The 16913-nt window shown below is 44.7% G+C and overlaps 1 protein-coding gene across 3 annotated transcripts in view; it reads left to right on the top strand.

Annotated features, from left to right (window-relative positions):
* The window catches only part of FGGY (FGGY carbohydrate kinase domain containing), a 272803-nt gene that overhangs the window by 108820 nt on the left and 147070 nt on the right, over positions 1–16913 (top strand). For all 3 annotated transcript variants that reach the window (XM_066597753.1, XM_066597754.1, XM_066597755.1), the window contains one exon: positions 9938–10066. In XM_066597753.1, the coding sequence (XP_066453850.1) occupies positions 9938–10066 (129 nt within the window). The remainder of the gene's footprint in view (positions 1–9937; positions 10067–16913) is intronic.

Here is a 16913-nt window from a genome sequence, read left to right as displayed (position 1 = left end):
CTCAACCCATTTTCTTCCTTGAGATTTCAGCCTGTTGACTGTAAATATTCAGATATTATCCCGGCTTAAAGAGACGGGTTCATTCTTTGGCGCTCCTTGTGCTCCAAGACCGAGCATCTGCACCGACTCTAATAATACATTGTTACCGAGGCCACAAAACTAAACAATGTTTGCTCTTCTCAGAGTCAGCGCTACTCCCCAGCTTTATGAGGTTAAACTTGTGGGAAAACAACCCTTTTTAGTTTTTTAATGTGGTCGGAGTAGGACGTGCAGATTGCACAATAAAGGATGTGAAAAAGTTCTAGTTCGCAAAGTGGACATGAAGTGTGTGTATAGTTTACTGGTTCACTCTTTGGTATTCTGGCTTATTCATTGGTGAGTCAAGGACTTCTAGAGGTTAAAACAAATCTGTTCCTTTTCTCATGGCTTTGCCCAAGACCTAGTTAGCTTCGTCATTCATTCCCAATAATTTCAATAATTTCATGACTCCTGGTGTTTAGTGGTTCAGTCTTCCATTCTTATGCAGGTTAGTACTCCAACTACTAGAGTCCAAGTGTTTGTACATGTAGCACCCCAGTCTCTTATCAAGATGTTTAATGTTCTCTGTCATGTCCAGCAGTTGATAGCACTAGTCCTGGTGGGTAGTGGTTTCATAGCCAGTCTTTAAATATTGAGCAGTTGGGTGCTCTAGGCTCCCTTGCCTTTTGTCTCGAAGTATACAAGTCTCAAATACAGCAGTTGGGCACTTCAGTCTTGGTGGCTATTGCTATAGTGTTGAGGTCCAGCAATTTGGTGCCCTGGTCTTCATGCTTCAGTGTTTCAGTTTCCAATTCTAGTGGTATCATTTCCAACCTGTTGCTCGTACCCACTACCTCAATCTCAGTATTTAGGTGCCCCATCCCTGGTGTCTTTTGGTTTAGTGTTGAATATCTAACAGGTAGGTGCCTGAGTGTTGGTGTCCAGTGGTTTTCCTTTCCATCCTGATGTGTAATGGGCCAGAGTCTCAGCCTTTTGTCTAGTAGTCTAGTGTCCTACTACTTCATGTCCAGAAGTTTATGCCAACAGTTCTTATAGCTCTACAGGTTTGGTGTCCAGTTGCTAAATGTTCAGCCGTTGGGTACTCTAGGCTCTCTTGCCTATTATGTAATATTGTCTAGTGTCCCAGTTCATCATGTGCAGCACTTTGGTGCTCCAATCCTGGTGGCAATTGGTATAGTGTCAAATTCCAAAATGTTCAGCAATTTGGTGCCTTGGTGTATTAGTAGATTAGTTTTCCAGTCTAGTGATGTAGTGCCCCAGTCTACTACCCAATACTGCATGTCCAGTCCTTCGGCACTTTAGTCCTGCTGTCTTGTGGCTTAGTGTTTCAGCACCGAATGTCTTATAGTTTGGTACTAAAGTTTTGGTGTCTAGTGTTTTTCCTTCCCATTCTGGTGTGTAAGGGTTCAGCTTCCAGTTGTCTAGTAGTTTGCCTTCCTCATGTCCAACAGTTAGTGCCATCAATCCTGGTGTCTAGTGGTTTTTGAGTCCAGTCCCCAATTGTCTAGTAATTTGATGTCCTAGTTTTGCAGTTTAGCGGTTTATCTTCCCAGTCTATTGACTAGTAGTGTAGTTTCCAGCCTGTTGTCCACTAGTTTAGTGACCACTTCTCTACCACCACTATTAGTTTAGTGTCCATGCCCTGGTGTCTAGTGGCTTTGTGTTTCAATCCTGAATATCTTTCAGTTTGTTGCTTAAGGGCTATGGAAATTTTTGTGCAAAAAAAATCAATACACACATCTCTTACTAAGTCCCTGAAGAAAACAATGAAGTACTTATCTGTTTTTGCATTTCTTTTTCCTTATCATTCATTTAGAAAGCCTCATACTTGGTTTGCAAGCTCTTCTACATTCAAGTATCTCACTAGGGGGAGTTCCCAGCACTGATCAGTTGGTTTATCTCACGAACATGCACAAACTCAGCTCCCCCTTTCCTCTTTCAGAGGCTGTGTAGTATAACCACGCCCATACAGTGCTGCACAGCTGTCTTTCATCCTCTCTCTGAATAGCTGCTGGCCTTGTTCCCCCTCACTGCTGAGTGATTTACAGCTCTTTGTAATAGTAGCTTTCTCTTCTTTCTGTCCTTCCGATCTCTTCCACATCTCCCGACACGGTCATACAGCCCTCTGTAATAATTCAGTGGAAAGGCAGTGAATGCATGTTCACAACAGCGGAGCAGGCTAGTGGAGGGGCTGTCAGTTTACTCTGACAGGATTTGCTAAGATTTTAGTCCTCCAGTCTGCAGTGCCTCGGAATACAGTATAAGCATAGAAATCAAACAATTTATTTTTTTTATGAAAACCAATTACAAAAAGTTTTCATTTCCAAAAATGCATTGATTAAAAGGAAAAAAGAGTGCAAAGGTGTACATAGTCTTTAACATAGTCTTTAACCCTTGTGTGGTACCATGGGGTCTATTTACCCTAGCCTTGTTCATTGCAGTCCTGCACTTTGAAATTGGTACCGCATGAGGGTTAAATCTTGACAAAAAAAAATTATAAATAAATTTTGAGTTACCCTCTGGTATAATTAATATCACATTTGAAATTAGTGAAGGCTATTGAAACATATATGCAATTGTCAGAAAATCATAATGACAGTGACACAACGTTCTCCTACCAGTCCCTAAACTGCTGTTGTGTTCTTGTTGCCACTTTTCTATTGCAGGTTTTCCTTGCACTTCAATGTAAGTGTCAATGCAGGGTGTGCCCATTAGCATGGAGAGCCAGGGTTATCAGCCATGGGCCATGTCTTTTGTTATTTGAGCATTATTCATGAATTGGGGTCTGGAACTCAAGATTTGAGATAGTCCATTTAAAGGGATGTTTCAGGACTAAAAAGAGATAGAACAGGCAAGGATTGTAATAAAAGGTATTAGTGTATCTTGATGCCACCAGGAACTCCTGGGCCCCATTCTGTTCAATATATTTATCAATGACCTGATAGAGGGGCTGCACAGTAAAATATCAATATTTACAGATGACACAAAATTATACAATATAATTAATGCAGCGGAGGACAATGTGCGGCTACAAACGGACCGAGATAAGCTGGGGGCTTGGGCAGAAAAATGGCAAATGAAGTTCAATGTTGATAAATGTAAGGTTATGCACATGGGCAGGAGAAACAGATGTCACCAATATACACTAAGTGGGGTACTGATAGGAAAAAGTGAGATGGAAAAAGGCCTGGGGGTACTAGTGGATTGTAGACTAAACTGGAGTAACCAATGCCAGTCAGCTGCTGCAAAAGCTAATAGAGTCTTGGGATGCATTAAAAGAGGTATAGGGGCGAAGGATGAGAACATTATCCTCCCACTATATAAGGCACTAGTCAGGCCCCACATGGAATACTGCGCACAGTTCTGGTCACCGGTGCTCAGGAAAGATGTTACAGTGCTGGAGGGGGTTCAAAGAAGGGCAACTAAACTAATACATGGATTGACGGGACTGGAATACCCAGAGAGGCATCAAAATTGGGATTATTTACCCTAGAAAAAAGACGGCTAAGAGGTGATCAAATAACCATGTATAAGTACATGAGGGGACAATACAAGGATCTCTCCCAGGATCTGTTTATACCCAGGACTGCGACGGTAACAAGAGGGCATCCGCTACGTCTAGAAGAAAGCAGGTTTCATCGCCAACACAGAAAAAGGTTCTTTACTGTAAGAGCAGTGAGACTGTGGAACTCTCTGCCTGAGGAAGTGGTGATGGCAAAATCCATAGAGGAGTTTAAAAGGGGACTTGATGTCTTTCTGGAGAGGAAGGATATTACAGGATATAAATATTAGGTTGTGTCAATCCTGGTATATAGGCAGGTAGGAACTATTAGGGGTTGATCCTGGGAACAGTCTGATTGCCATTAGGGAGTCGGGAAGGAATTTTCCCCAAAAGGGCTAATTGGCTCCTGCTCTTGGGGTTTTTTGCCTTCCTCTTGATCAACAACATAGGAGGATAAGCAGGCTGAACTAGATGGACATTGTCTTCATTCGGCCTTACATACTATGTTACTATGAGTCAGGATTGACAGGGGGTGATGCGCCCTGTTTGTGAGTGGCTGCACATCTGGTAGCCGTGTAGGTCCTGGAAGGCCACTACTGATTCAGCGTTCAGTGGGGGAGCAGAATGGCATTGGTGAGCGTGAGAGCGGACTGGCTTCAGTGAGCGTGGGAGCAGAGAGCAGCTAGCTGTGAGTGGGAGAGCAGACACAATGCGTCAGCGGCGGTGTCTGCTGGGCCAGAGCTGACAGACAGCTGCTGGTAGACACAGCACTGAGGCAACAGCGACGGAGCAGAAGCGGCGGCTGAGGCATAATTACAATCGGTGAGCGGGGGAGCATATAGTTGTAGCGGCCGGCACATAGGTGACAGCTGTCTCCCGGGAAAAAAAAACAGCGCTGAGGCGATGAAGAAGGGGCAGAAGCGGCGGCTGAGGCACTATTGCAATCAGTGAGCGGGGGAGCATATAGTTGCGGTGGCCGGCACATAGGTGACAGCTGTCTGCTGGGAAAAAAAACAGTGCTGAGGCGCCGAAAAAGGGGCCGGAGGCAGGGGCGGCTGCTCAGGTGACGGTTATCGCTGCAGCGTCTCCATTGATGTGTGCCAGCGCTGCAGCCTTAGGCTGAGGGTTTTGTGGTCTTCTTAGCCTTACATTATTTCATGTTAATGATGCCATATTACTGCGCTAACGTGGCAGCATTTACACCTCATAATGTAAGGCTAAAAAGACCACAAAACCCTCAGCCTAAGGCTGCAGCGCTGGCACACATCTATGTACACTGTGCTGCTCGGACCTGCCTGCCTTGACCCTATCAGGAGCTGGGGGTGTGGGAGGGGCGTTCCTCCTGTCAAACCCCTAGCTTCTGGTGGCTTCAAGATACACTAATACCGTAATAATATATAAAGATAGGCCATTGCACCCCCACTCCTCTGACCCCCGAAGAGACTGCAGTGATCACATGCTGTTCATTCTACACATGGGGAACATTTAAGAAAGATAAGCCACACATGGTTTGTACCTCCTATTCTATTACATTCTCTACCTCCTATATATTAGTCCTGGAAAACCCCTTTTAAAGTCTTGAAGTGTTATTGTATTTGGAGTCCAGCAAAATCCAGAATGTTTCCCTGGAAATTCTTATTTTGCTGAATATTTGCTGATGAACATTGTAAAGATTGGAAATTCCTCAAAGTTCCAAGGAAAATTTCTTTTTTGGCCTGAAATGATTTATACAGTGCAAGTATGCAACAGTGTGATTAATATCTGCTTGTTCTGAATCTATACAATGACAGACAGACAGATAAATAGGGACAGGTTGCATATAAATTACACATAAGGGTATTAAGATATTAGGTCAGAGATGGATGGAGGGGACAGGCTGTACAAAGGAGATTACATGTGGGGGGTATCAAGATATTAGGTCTGAGATGGATGGAGGGGACAGGTTGTACAAAGGAGATTACATGTAGGGGGTATCAAGATACTAGGTCAGAGATGGATGGAGGCGACAGGTTGTACATAAGAGATTACATGTGGGGGTATCAAGATATTAGGTCAGAGATGGATGGAGGGGACAGGTTGTACATAAGAGATTACATGTGGGGGGTATGGGGTATCAAGATATTAGGTCAGAGATGGATGGAGGCGACAGGTTGTATATAGATGACATGTGGGGGGTATCAAGATATTAGGTCTGAGATGGATGGAATGGACAGGTTGTATATAGATTACATGTAGGGGTATCAGGATATTAGGTCAGAGATGTATAGAGGGACAGGTTGTACATAGGAGATTACATGTAGGGGGTATCAGGATATTAGGTCAGAGATGGATGGAGGGACAGGTTGTATATAGATGACATGTGGGGGGTATCAAGATATTAGGTCCGAGATGGATGGAATGGACAGGTTGTATATAGATTACATGTAGGGGTATCAGGATATTAGGTCAGAGATGTATAGAGGGACAGGTTGTATATAGATTACATGTAGGGGGTATCAGGATATGAGGTCAAAGATGTATGGAGGGGACAGGTTATATATAGATTACATGTAGGGGGTATCAGGATATTAGTTCAGAGATGGATAGAGGGGACATGTTCTACATAGGAGATTACATGTGGGAAGTATGAAGATATTAGGTCAGAGATGGATGGAGGCGGCAGGTTGTATATAGATTACATGTGGGGGGTATCAAGATATTAGGTCCGAGATGGATGGAGGGGACAGGTTGTATATAGGAGATTATATGTAGGGGGTATCAGGATATTAGGTCCGAGATGGATGAAGGGGCAGGTTGTATATAGGAGATTACATGTAGGGGGTATCAGGATATTAGGTCAGAGATGTATGGAGAGGACAGGTTGTATATAAATTACATGAGGGGAGGTATCGGGATTTTAGGTCAGAGATGTATGGAGGGGACAGGTTATATATAGATTACATGTGGGGGTTATCAGGATTTTAGATCAGACATGGATGGAGGGGACAGATTGTATATAGGAGATTACATGGTGGGAGGTATAAGGATATTAGGTCCGAGATTTATGGAGCAGGCAGGTTGTATGTAAATGTAGGGGGTATCAGGATATTGGGTCAGAGATGTAAAGAGGGGACAGGTTGTATATAGATTACATGTAGGGGGTATCAGGATATGAGGTCAGAGATGTATGGAGGGACAGGTTGTGTATAGATTACATGTAGAGGGTATCTGGATTTGAGGTCAGAGATGTATGGAGGGACAGGTTGTGTATAGATTACATGTAGGGGGTATTAGGATATGAGGTTAGATAAATGGGGGTTGAGAAAGATATGATGATTAATTGCACTTATGTATTCTTTGCTGTGATATAATATAGTGATGATAACGTGATCCATCGTCCATTGTTCATCTCTGAGGACACTTCCGCTCTTTAATGCTTACAGCTGCGTTGCCCTCCAATCTCAGAGCTCATATATTTCTGCCATGCTGTGCGGCTGCAGCGTCCCCCCCAGTAGTGCCCCCTGCAGACAGGTTAGATTAGTGCGTATCCTCATGTCCCTTTTAAACAGCTGAGCCGTACATAACACAATCTGTGTCCATGATTTATGCAAAAACATCTGGTTCCCAACCGCCTGAGACTGTCTGACCCTCGCGCCGCTCACAGCATAATTCATCATCCCAAAACATCAAAAATCTGCTGAGCGCTGAGATGACATTTGTTTTTCATTGGAAGGAAAGATTATTGCTCTACGGCGGCCATGATGTTTCAGCTGCTCCTTCTTTTCCAGTATGATGGAGACCTTTATCCTCTTGTATATAGTATGTCTAGGTATCCATGACTTAAAAAAACAAATAATCATGTACAGTTGGACACCATTAAGTAATAAATAGTATCCAGTTCTCCTTTTGTCTATAGATGGTACGATGCCTCTGCAGCGCCACCTATTGGAAGGCAACATCCCTATAAATATGACCAGCTTTAGCTACGTGTGACCCATACGATCGCCCAGGATACTTTGTAGGGGAACACCAGGCTGATGCACACTGGGGGTGGTTGCCCAGCTTAGGTTCACCTGGCCATATAATCTTCTTCCATGCAGCGTCTTGTGGAGTTGCATGAATTGCCCTCTTCCTGGCTTTGTCTCTTCCGCTGTGAAGTTCCGAGGCGCCACTATCAACCCATTGGCACCCCCACAACACAATCACTTTTTTTCTGGTACTGTATTTACATTATGAACTTGATTTTAATATTGTATCTATGTGCTGAGGTTGGTTCTGGTGCTGTATTTATGAGCTTGGTTCTGGTGCTGTATTTATGTTGTAAGCTTGATACTAGTATAGTATATATGTGCTGAGGTTGATTCTGATGCTGTATTTATATTATGAGCTTGGTACTGATGCCGTATTTATGTTATGAGCTTGGTACTGATGCTGTATTTATGTTATGAGCTTGGTACTGATGCTGTATTTATGTTATGAGCTTGGTTCATGTATTTTTATGTACCTAGGTTGATTCTGGTGATGTAATTATGTTATGAGCTTGGTTCTGGTGCTGTACTTATGTACTGAGTCTGGTTCTGATGCTGTATTTATGTTATGAGCTTGATTCTTGTATTTTATTTATGTTCTGAGGTTGGTTCTGGTGATGTAATTATGTTATGAGCTTGGCTCTGTGCTGTATTTATGTTATGAGCTTGATACTAGTATAGTATTTATGTGCTGAGGTTGATTCTGATGCTGTATTTATATTATGAGCTTGGTTCTGAAGCTGTATTTGTTATGAGCTTGGTTCTGGTATTTTATCTATGTACTGAGGTTGGTTCTGGTGCTGTAATTATGTTATGAGCTTGGTTCTGGTGCTGTATTTGTTTACGGAGTCTGGTTCTGATGCTGTATTTATGTTATGAGCTTGGTTCTTGTATTTTATCTATGTACTGAGGTTGATTCGGATGCTGTATTCATATTAGAGCTTGGTTCTGGTATTTTATCTATGTACCAAAGTTGGTTCTGATGCTACATTTATGTTATGAGCTTGGTTTTAGTACCATATTTATTCACTGAGATGCTGTGGTGTGGGTATGCTGCTATCTGGATACTTTCTGTACAAGCCGAATATGGGCAGATTGCTTATTTATGCAATATATATTGTTTTTTACTTAGAACACGTCCCCCATCAACGCTGGTGCCATCTAACCTAAGACTAGCACAGCCTAAAAGTCAATGACCAACCTTGTAACAAACCTTGTAACTGAACTGGGAATATAGCAAAAACAGTGATCAGAAGTAATAGATAACCATGTACAGACAGCTGTTTTGGGGTCTGTGCCCCTCATCAGTGTGCAGAAGGTTTCTGGCTGGTTTGGTGAGAGGCCTATTATGTGAGTTGGGAGAGGTACAGTTTCTCCTTATACGACATGCAATGCTCCTCTGAAAAATTTGGTATGTAAATTGACCACAAGGAGATACTGTACCTTTCCCGACTCCCGTCAATAGGCCTCTCAGCCAGCCAGAAACCTACTGTTCACTGACGAGGGTCAAAAACCCTGGAACAGCCTGTGTGTCTTCTGGAGAAGAGTCTGGCTTTGGCTTCTATTCCAAGGCCTATTAGAAGGTCGAATTTTGTCTTATAGGGAAACTGCCTTCCAATAGGTGGCGCTGTAGGTGCATTATAACATCTCCTAATTTGCATATCACATTTCCCAGAGAAGCATTGCATGGCCTATAAATTTCCTCAGCTTAGCGGTCTACACAAGGAGAATCTGTACCCCTCCTACATCTTGGCACGGCACAGGACAACCCTCATCTGAATAACTGCTCAAAATAGTCGCTAAGGCGTACAAATGACAAGCGCACACCTTTCTGCAAAGTTGTTGGCTAGCCGTTGATAGACAACGATTACCTGTTTACACCAATGATAGTTAATCAACCAGCGACTATTTTCAGGTGGGCTGAAATGAAGCAACTAGTGAAGGAATTCTTGCTCGTCACCCAGTTGGTGGCCTATGTAATTGAGGAACCGTTGGGACAGTAGTTGCCCTGTGTCAAACCCCCCTTAGGCTTATGCTGTTTGCCTTTAATATCTACAGTATATACACACTGGGCCAGCTGACGCAGTGAATAAGCGCCCCTGCTCACATTCCAACCAGTCAGAACTCATGTTTCATTTTTCCAAACTTTGTTTGCCCCTGGAAACAGACAACAATGTGTCAGACCAGAACTCTCCTAATATTTCAGCGCCCCCTTCAGTGACAGTGGTCTATGACTACTTTTACCCTCCCAGTCCATGAATGTGGGATAAGGACCTCAGTTGTGTCAGCCTTTGGTTGAGAACTCCTTTCGCAGACGTGTTACAGAGAGAATCTGTTTTATTTCTGTTTATCAGTGTGAACTCTTGTTATTTATCCTCCGTCTGCCCAGGAAACCGCGTTGTGTCTCCAGGAGTCTCCGTTGGGAATGGCCTCACGTCACAAGCTGCCAGCGACCTTGGACTTCCAGAGGGGATCGCCGTGGCCGCTTCCCTCATTGACGCTCACGCCGGGGGCCTCGGTAAGTTTGGCCAAAAAAAGAAGAAATTACATGAAGTAATCATTGCTATTCTTCATGTGTCAGGATGTGATAAAAAGCAGCCAAAAAACTGAAAAGCACGGCGAAAAGGGGCCACTCGGTGTGCCGGATCGCGCAATACACTTCATGGCATAGATCTGGGGGCCGCCGGAAAAATCCTATCATTTTACAGTCCCAATTTGAAAGGTTTGTTCATACTCAACGCGTTTCGGTTTTTTCGATTTATCCTAGTATAAATTTTCTCTATTTTTTTTTTTTTTACTTCCCCTCGATTTTTCTTTATTGGTAAAAGTGAAATAAAAATTTTTAAAAAGTAAGATAGATATGTTCCTGTGCAGGACCTTGGGTTGGCCAAACAGCAGTCTTCTTAGAGGGTCTTCCAGGCGCCATCGATCAATGGGATCCACCATGAACATTTCACTTCAGAGCTTTAGAAAAGATACAAACGTCTCACCGAGACCGAGAGGTGATGAGACATATGACCGCCCGGACACCGGGAGCAACAACTCATCATATGAGGGTTATTGATGCAGTATGATACATTGTAGGCTTAGATACACTGAGAATATCCAATCGGATAGGCTTAGATACATGGCTCAGCAGACAGTGTCACATATAAAAGGATTGGAAACGGCTGCTCAACAGACACACATGACAGGCTTAGATGCATGTCTCCGATAGTAGTATCGCACATAAGAGGCTTAATGTGGTTGTCCAATTGTAAACTATTGATATTCTCAGGAAAGGCCATCATTAGTAGATCAGGGGGGTCTGCTGCTCAGGTTTCCTATTGATTGATCAGCTGTTTACCAGGCTGGTGCAGTCTTGCACTGAGCTGATTTCTGCAGGAAGCAGGCAGCTTCGTTTCCACTGTAGTGGCCAGGCTTGGTATTACACCCATTGACTTCAGTGGAAATTTTGTCTGCGATACCGAGATTGGCCACCGCAGTGGGAACAGAGTTTTCTGCTTCCGGCAGAGTTCAGCTCAGTATATGATTGCGCTGGCCCAGCAAACAGCTGATCAATTGATGGAGACCCCGGCTGATCTACTATTGAGAGGACCTCTTTAAATACAACAGTTCAGCAGAAAGTATCACACATGCTAGAATTAGATACACAGACTCATCAGCAGTATCACACATGATGGGCTTTGATACATTGGCTTGGCAGACTCTATTGTATATGATAAGCTTAAATACACTAGTTAACGGAGGGAATCTTCATAGACTCAGGCAGTAATTGACAGACTAAGGGCTCAGTCAGACGGGCGTTTTTTCGCGTGATTTGCGGATCGCATGACGGATGCGCATCCGCAAATCGCGTGACCGGTGCGCGCAAGTCGCCCGCAAATCGCCCGAAAATCTGCTCCTAGCCGCGTTTCATTAGAAACGGGCCGGAGCTGTCCAGCGCATTGCATTCAATGGAGACGGCAATACAGCCGTCTCCATTGAAAGCAATGCGCTGCGGGCGAGCCCGGGATGAATTGTCGGTAAGGGCTTAAATATATAAGCCCTTACCTGCAATCCATCCTAAAATGTGTAAAAATAAAAAATATATATGTACTTACCTTCTCCCGGCAGCTGGAGCTCCGAGCGGCCGTCCTGCAGTGGGTGTGAAGGGGGTGTGAGTCAGACCTGCCCCCTGATTGGCTCAGCGCTGAGCCAATCAGAGGCATGCCTCACTCACACCCATTCATGAATTCATGAATGGATGTGAGTCAGACCTGCCCCTGATTGGCTCAGCGCTGAGAGGCAGCAGTCACTCACCCATTCATGAATTCATGAATGGGTGTGTGAGTGAAACCGGCCTCTGATTGGTCAGTGCTGTGACCAATCAGAGGCAGATCATTCAGCAGGCGGGGATTTTAAAGCCCCGCCGGCTGAATAGTGCCGAGAAGCAGTTCAGGAGAACTGACAGCGGCCGCGGCTGGACTCCGGCTGCAGCGGAAAGGTGAGTATACAATTTTTTTTTATTTTAACACATTTTAGGATGAATTGCAGGGAAGGGCTTATATATTTAACCCCTTGTAGCGCTGCTGCCGCCGGCCCCATTGAGCGCATATACAGAAGAGAACAGGAATCGCAGATAGGTGCGATCTGCGATTTTTTGTTCTATAATTTATCGGACGAGCGCATAAAAAGCGCTCATGTGTCCGATACCATTGCGAAGCAATGGTTTTAAAAAATCGCCGGACGCATGCGCATGCGCAAATCGCGGCTAAAAACGCCCGTCTGACTAAGGCCTTAGATGGTCCAGTTCAGCAGACAGTATCACACATGATAGTTAGATACACTAATAGGGGTTAGATACACTAATAGGGGTGAAGCTATAAGGGGTGCAGATTTAGCTGAGATACCTGAGGAGGCTCAAAAATCTCTCTACCAATAGGACATCATTAAAAAGGCACATACTAGCTCAACGGCTAGTATTGCAGATAATAAGCTTAGATACAGCAGCTCAGCAGGTAGTATCACAGTCAATAAGCTTAGATACAGCAGGCAGTATCACAGACAATAAGCTTAGGTATAGCAGCTCAGCAGCTAGTATCATAGACTATAAGCTAAGATACAGCAGCTCATCAGCTAGTATCACAGAGAATCAGCTTAGATACAGCAGCTAGTATCACAGACAATAAGTTTAGATACAGCAGGTAGTATCACAGGCAATAAGCTTAGATACAGCAGCTAGTATCACAGACAATAAGCTTAGATACAGTAGCTCAGGAGGTAGTATCACAGACAATAAGCTTAGATACAGTAGCTCAGGAGGTAGTATCACAGACAATAAGCTAAGATACAGCAGCTCAACAAAGAGCATCACACATGGTAGGCTAAGGCCCAATGTCCACGGACGGATTTTTGCTGCGGAATCCGGATTGGCGTCCGCCTCCGCAGCAATAACCCTCCATAGCAGCTATGGAAAAATGATTCTCCGTGGATGAAAAGTCGCAGCACGCTACATTTTACTGCGGTCCCCCCTTGGACGGCTTCCATAGAAGCCGTCCGACTCGCAGCCGGCTCGCAATTGACTTTGTGGACGGCCAACAGATTCCGTGGAAAGAGCAGGAGATTTTTTTCTTTAAACCTGTACTGCGCATGTGCGCCGGCAAGATGGCCGACACGTCCGCACACATCCGCAGTACAGAAGAAAGAAGACACAGACCGGTACGCAGGGTCGTCAGCCACAGGCGGATACCGCGTGGGATCCGCGTGTGCCGTGGACATTAGACCTTAGGGTGGCTTCACATGAGCATACGCACAAAAATGCGCAGTGAATGAGGTTGGATGAGGTAGATTTGTGAGCGTATAGGCGCATAGTACTGTACTTTTTGCGCATGCAGGACCAGTTCACACGAACGAGCGACACACCCCTAATGAGGTCCAGATGTGTTCTCTTTTTTTTGGGGGGGGGGTGGAATTGCGCAGAGTATTGCAAAACTTTTGCGCGGATTGAGTGCTTTTTTGGTTTGTGCGCCTCCCATTGACTTCTATGGGGCCATCGAGCATGCTGCGTTTTTTTCAAGCACGCAAAAAGGGTAGTAGGCGTTTAGCCATTGATATTAATGGTCTCTATGCTCTGCGTGCGCAAATATGTCCGTGCCAAAGGGCCTTTAGATGCAGCCGACCGTATCACACATAAAAGGGCTCAGCTGACAGTATGATAGGCTTGGATACACGGATTCAGTAGACCGTTCCACACATGGTTGGCTTAGATACACTGGCTAAGCAGATGGCATTACACATGACAGACTTGGATACCTTCGTAAGGCTGGATGCACACGGACGTATTTGCGCATAATACACGCGTGTATGCACATTTCGGTCATGCTTTATTATCTTGCGCACCTAAAGTCCCCATAGAAGTCAATGGAGTTACGCAAATGCACTTGCAATACACAAGGCGATGCGTGAAACACTGCGCAATTGTGCAGGAAAAAGAGCACTTCTGGAATTAGTCTAATTAACCATTTAAATATGTGCGTCTTTGCAAATGAACATTTTGGGTGCGAAAAGTACAGTAAAATACGCTGATGTGCGCGCAAAAAAAAGTTGCACTGAGGCGCGCGCCAATGATGGGGGCTGATTAACATCCCTGAAAATAACAATCTATAAAGCATTCCGCAGCTGAACTGGTAATGAAGCCCACGTGGCGGCAGTGAAGCCGCTCGTCTTTGTCCGGCGCTGCGGACGTTCCTCCCAGAACTCGGGGCCGTCGGGTATTTGTGGGAATGTAGTGAAATGATTGCGGGAATTCTCTCCGGTGGGACGCTCGGTGAGTCTGGGGTCCGCTCCGGCTGAGGAGGTGCTGACAGCCTCAGGAAATGCTTAAATTGCAACCATTTTCCAATAACACGCGTGAGGCGAGCGCGGCGCAGCGACAGGTACACACTGGCTCCACAGTCCGCGCAGCTGGGCTCAGGGCTCGTGTCGCAGTTAATCAGGTTCTTGGCCACAGCTGTTAAACAACTGCTTCTCCATATTAATTGGGGTTATAAAACGCCGTGCTTATACAGCTGCCTCATTAACCGACTGCGCCATTGTACGGGAATAGGAGTCACCAGGGGTTTACTGAGGGCTCTGGATCCCTGCGATTACAGCGGGACGAGCGGCGGAGCACGCAAGGTCACCAGAACGACACTAATTATTACTAGACTCGTTAGTGTACAAATACATACTTGGTAACAATAGCAAAGAACATCTCTAAGGCCGACCTCACACGGGCGTATTTGCCCACGCAAGATTTACGTACGCAATACGGAGAGAATAGAACCCATTGATTTTCAGTGGGGTCATTCACATTTCCATAGTTTGCTCGCGCATTTCAGTTGCACCCAAAAAATGCAGCATGCTCTACTTTTATGCACATTTGCGCACCGATGGTCCCCATAAAAGTCAATGGCGGTGAGCGCAAATATGTAAGGAGATGCGTAATACGCTGCGGAATTCCAATGAGACTAAATATACCAATTAGCCATTTCATGTAAATTAAAATGCCTTGTAGGCGCAAAAGATACAGTAAAATACGCCGACACGTGCAGTGCACGCAAACGCACATACGCCCGTGTGACGCCGGCTTTAGGGCTCGCTCACAGCAGCGTTTTGATTTCCGTTTTTAAAGAGACTTTAAAAAAAAAACAAAAAAAAAAAACAATAGCGATACTGAATATGAACAAAACTTTAGGCCTCCGTTTTTTTCAGCAGAACCGTAAGCGAGATCAGTTAAAAAAAAAGACCATTTTTTACTGGATCCAATTTTTCTTTCGTTTTTCTTCTTTTTTTGCGCTCATTAATTTAAATACGGATCTGTTAAACGAACAACAAAAAAACAGAACCAAACGGAAACCTTTCCGTACGGCTCCGCCACTCGTTGACTATAAAGTGTAAAAAAAAACAGGTTTTCCATTGCTATTTTTTAGCAAGAAGAAAGCGCCAAAGACCGCATAACTTTTTCCGTATGGAAATGAACGGAACTGAAGCTCCGTAAATCCAATTTACATCCATTGGAAATAAAATGGAATCTTTTTTTGTTTTTTCATGTTTTTCTGTTTCGTTGATGGAACGGCAGAACAGAGCGCAAAAAGCGCTGGTATGAATTCGACCCGCCCGTGGACATAAGGCCTTATCCTGTAATACAGCTTGTGCTGATGTGACAGCCAATGTGATAACTAGTAAAATTGCAAATCGCTTTATTTACCTAAAATTATGTTTCTATGCTGAAAAATCCCTCAAAAGTCTTGGCCACTAGGGGGCTCCCTTCCTTCTAAGGTTGGCTTTACCCGGAAGAGCTATCGGTCGGAAAATCGTTCAAACGAGCCATTTTCAGCGATAGTTGTCCCTTGTAAGCATGGGACCTAACGGTACTGAGCGAGGAATCAGCGCACTGAAACGAAGCGACTAGTGAGTAAGTTCTCGCTTGGTGTAAACAGAATATAGGTCGGCGACCGGAAGTGATCTCCAGCGCTCTCTGCCTCCATTCACCTAAAAGGTTCTGCAAGAAAAAAAAAATCATACTCACCTGTGCCTTACAGGGCCGGTCACCAGGAGGCTGCTGCTCTTCTTCTTTCCCTCTGGCTGCCGTCTGATCTCAGGGCAGAAGCTGGCAAAGTTCCAGCTTCCACCCCTGCTCCGACCATGCCGGCCCGGGTCAGTGGTCGACGTGTCACAAGTCAGAAGTCTCTGAAGAGGGGAGAGAATTGAACTGCTGCAGGGAGAGAGAAACTCACGCAGAACCTGCAGCAGCTGACAGTAAATGTTTGCTGTTTTACAGCTACTGAAATCACATCTACACTGCTCAGTACTCCTCTAGTGTCCTCTATGATGCCTTTATTTGTCTAGGTGTGCTATAAACAGTGAACAGAATCTTCAGTTTTCTCTGTGTGTAGTGTATAAAAGACATTATACAGCTAGACAACACCCACCAGCTCAAAGAAGACTGGAAATTAGAGATGGAGTCTGCAGAGGGGAAACTGGAGTTAAATGCAGGATGCAATTTTTACATATGTAGCAAATGCAAACTTGACATTCCTTAACGTAACTTGATTTATAGCATTGTAGCACATTGTATTTAAAGGGGTTCTGTAATTAAAAAAAAAATCTATACTTACCTATTCCTCCCCCGTCAGTCTACTTACCAGATCTACACCTCACCTATCTTCTCCTGTCTCCTGCAGTCGGGGGTGTCACCTCCAGCTGGCTGATTCCTCTGTTTCCTGTGAGGTTACCTACATTCACAGGCAGTCTCCTTCCTGCCCAGGAACGTACGTTCCTTCACAGTTCACAATCCAGCAGGGGGAAAGAAGATCTACTGCAGAGACTGTTCATGTGAGTTG

The sequence above is a fragment of the Eleutherodactylus coqui genome, chromosome 3, assembly GCF_035609145.1.
Source record: "Eleutherodactylus coqui strain aEleCoq1 chromosome 3, aEleCoq1.hap1, whole genome shotgun sequence".
Lineage (NCBI taxonomy): Eukaryota > Metazoa > Chordata > Amphibia > Anura > Eleutherodactylidae > Eleutherodactylus > Eleutherodactylus coqui.
The sequence above is the reverse complement of the archived record's forward strand: the minus strand, read 5'-3'. Positions and strand labels throughout refer to the sequence as shown.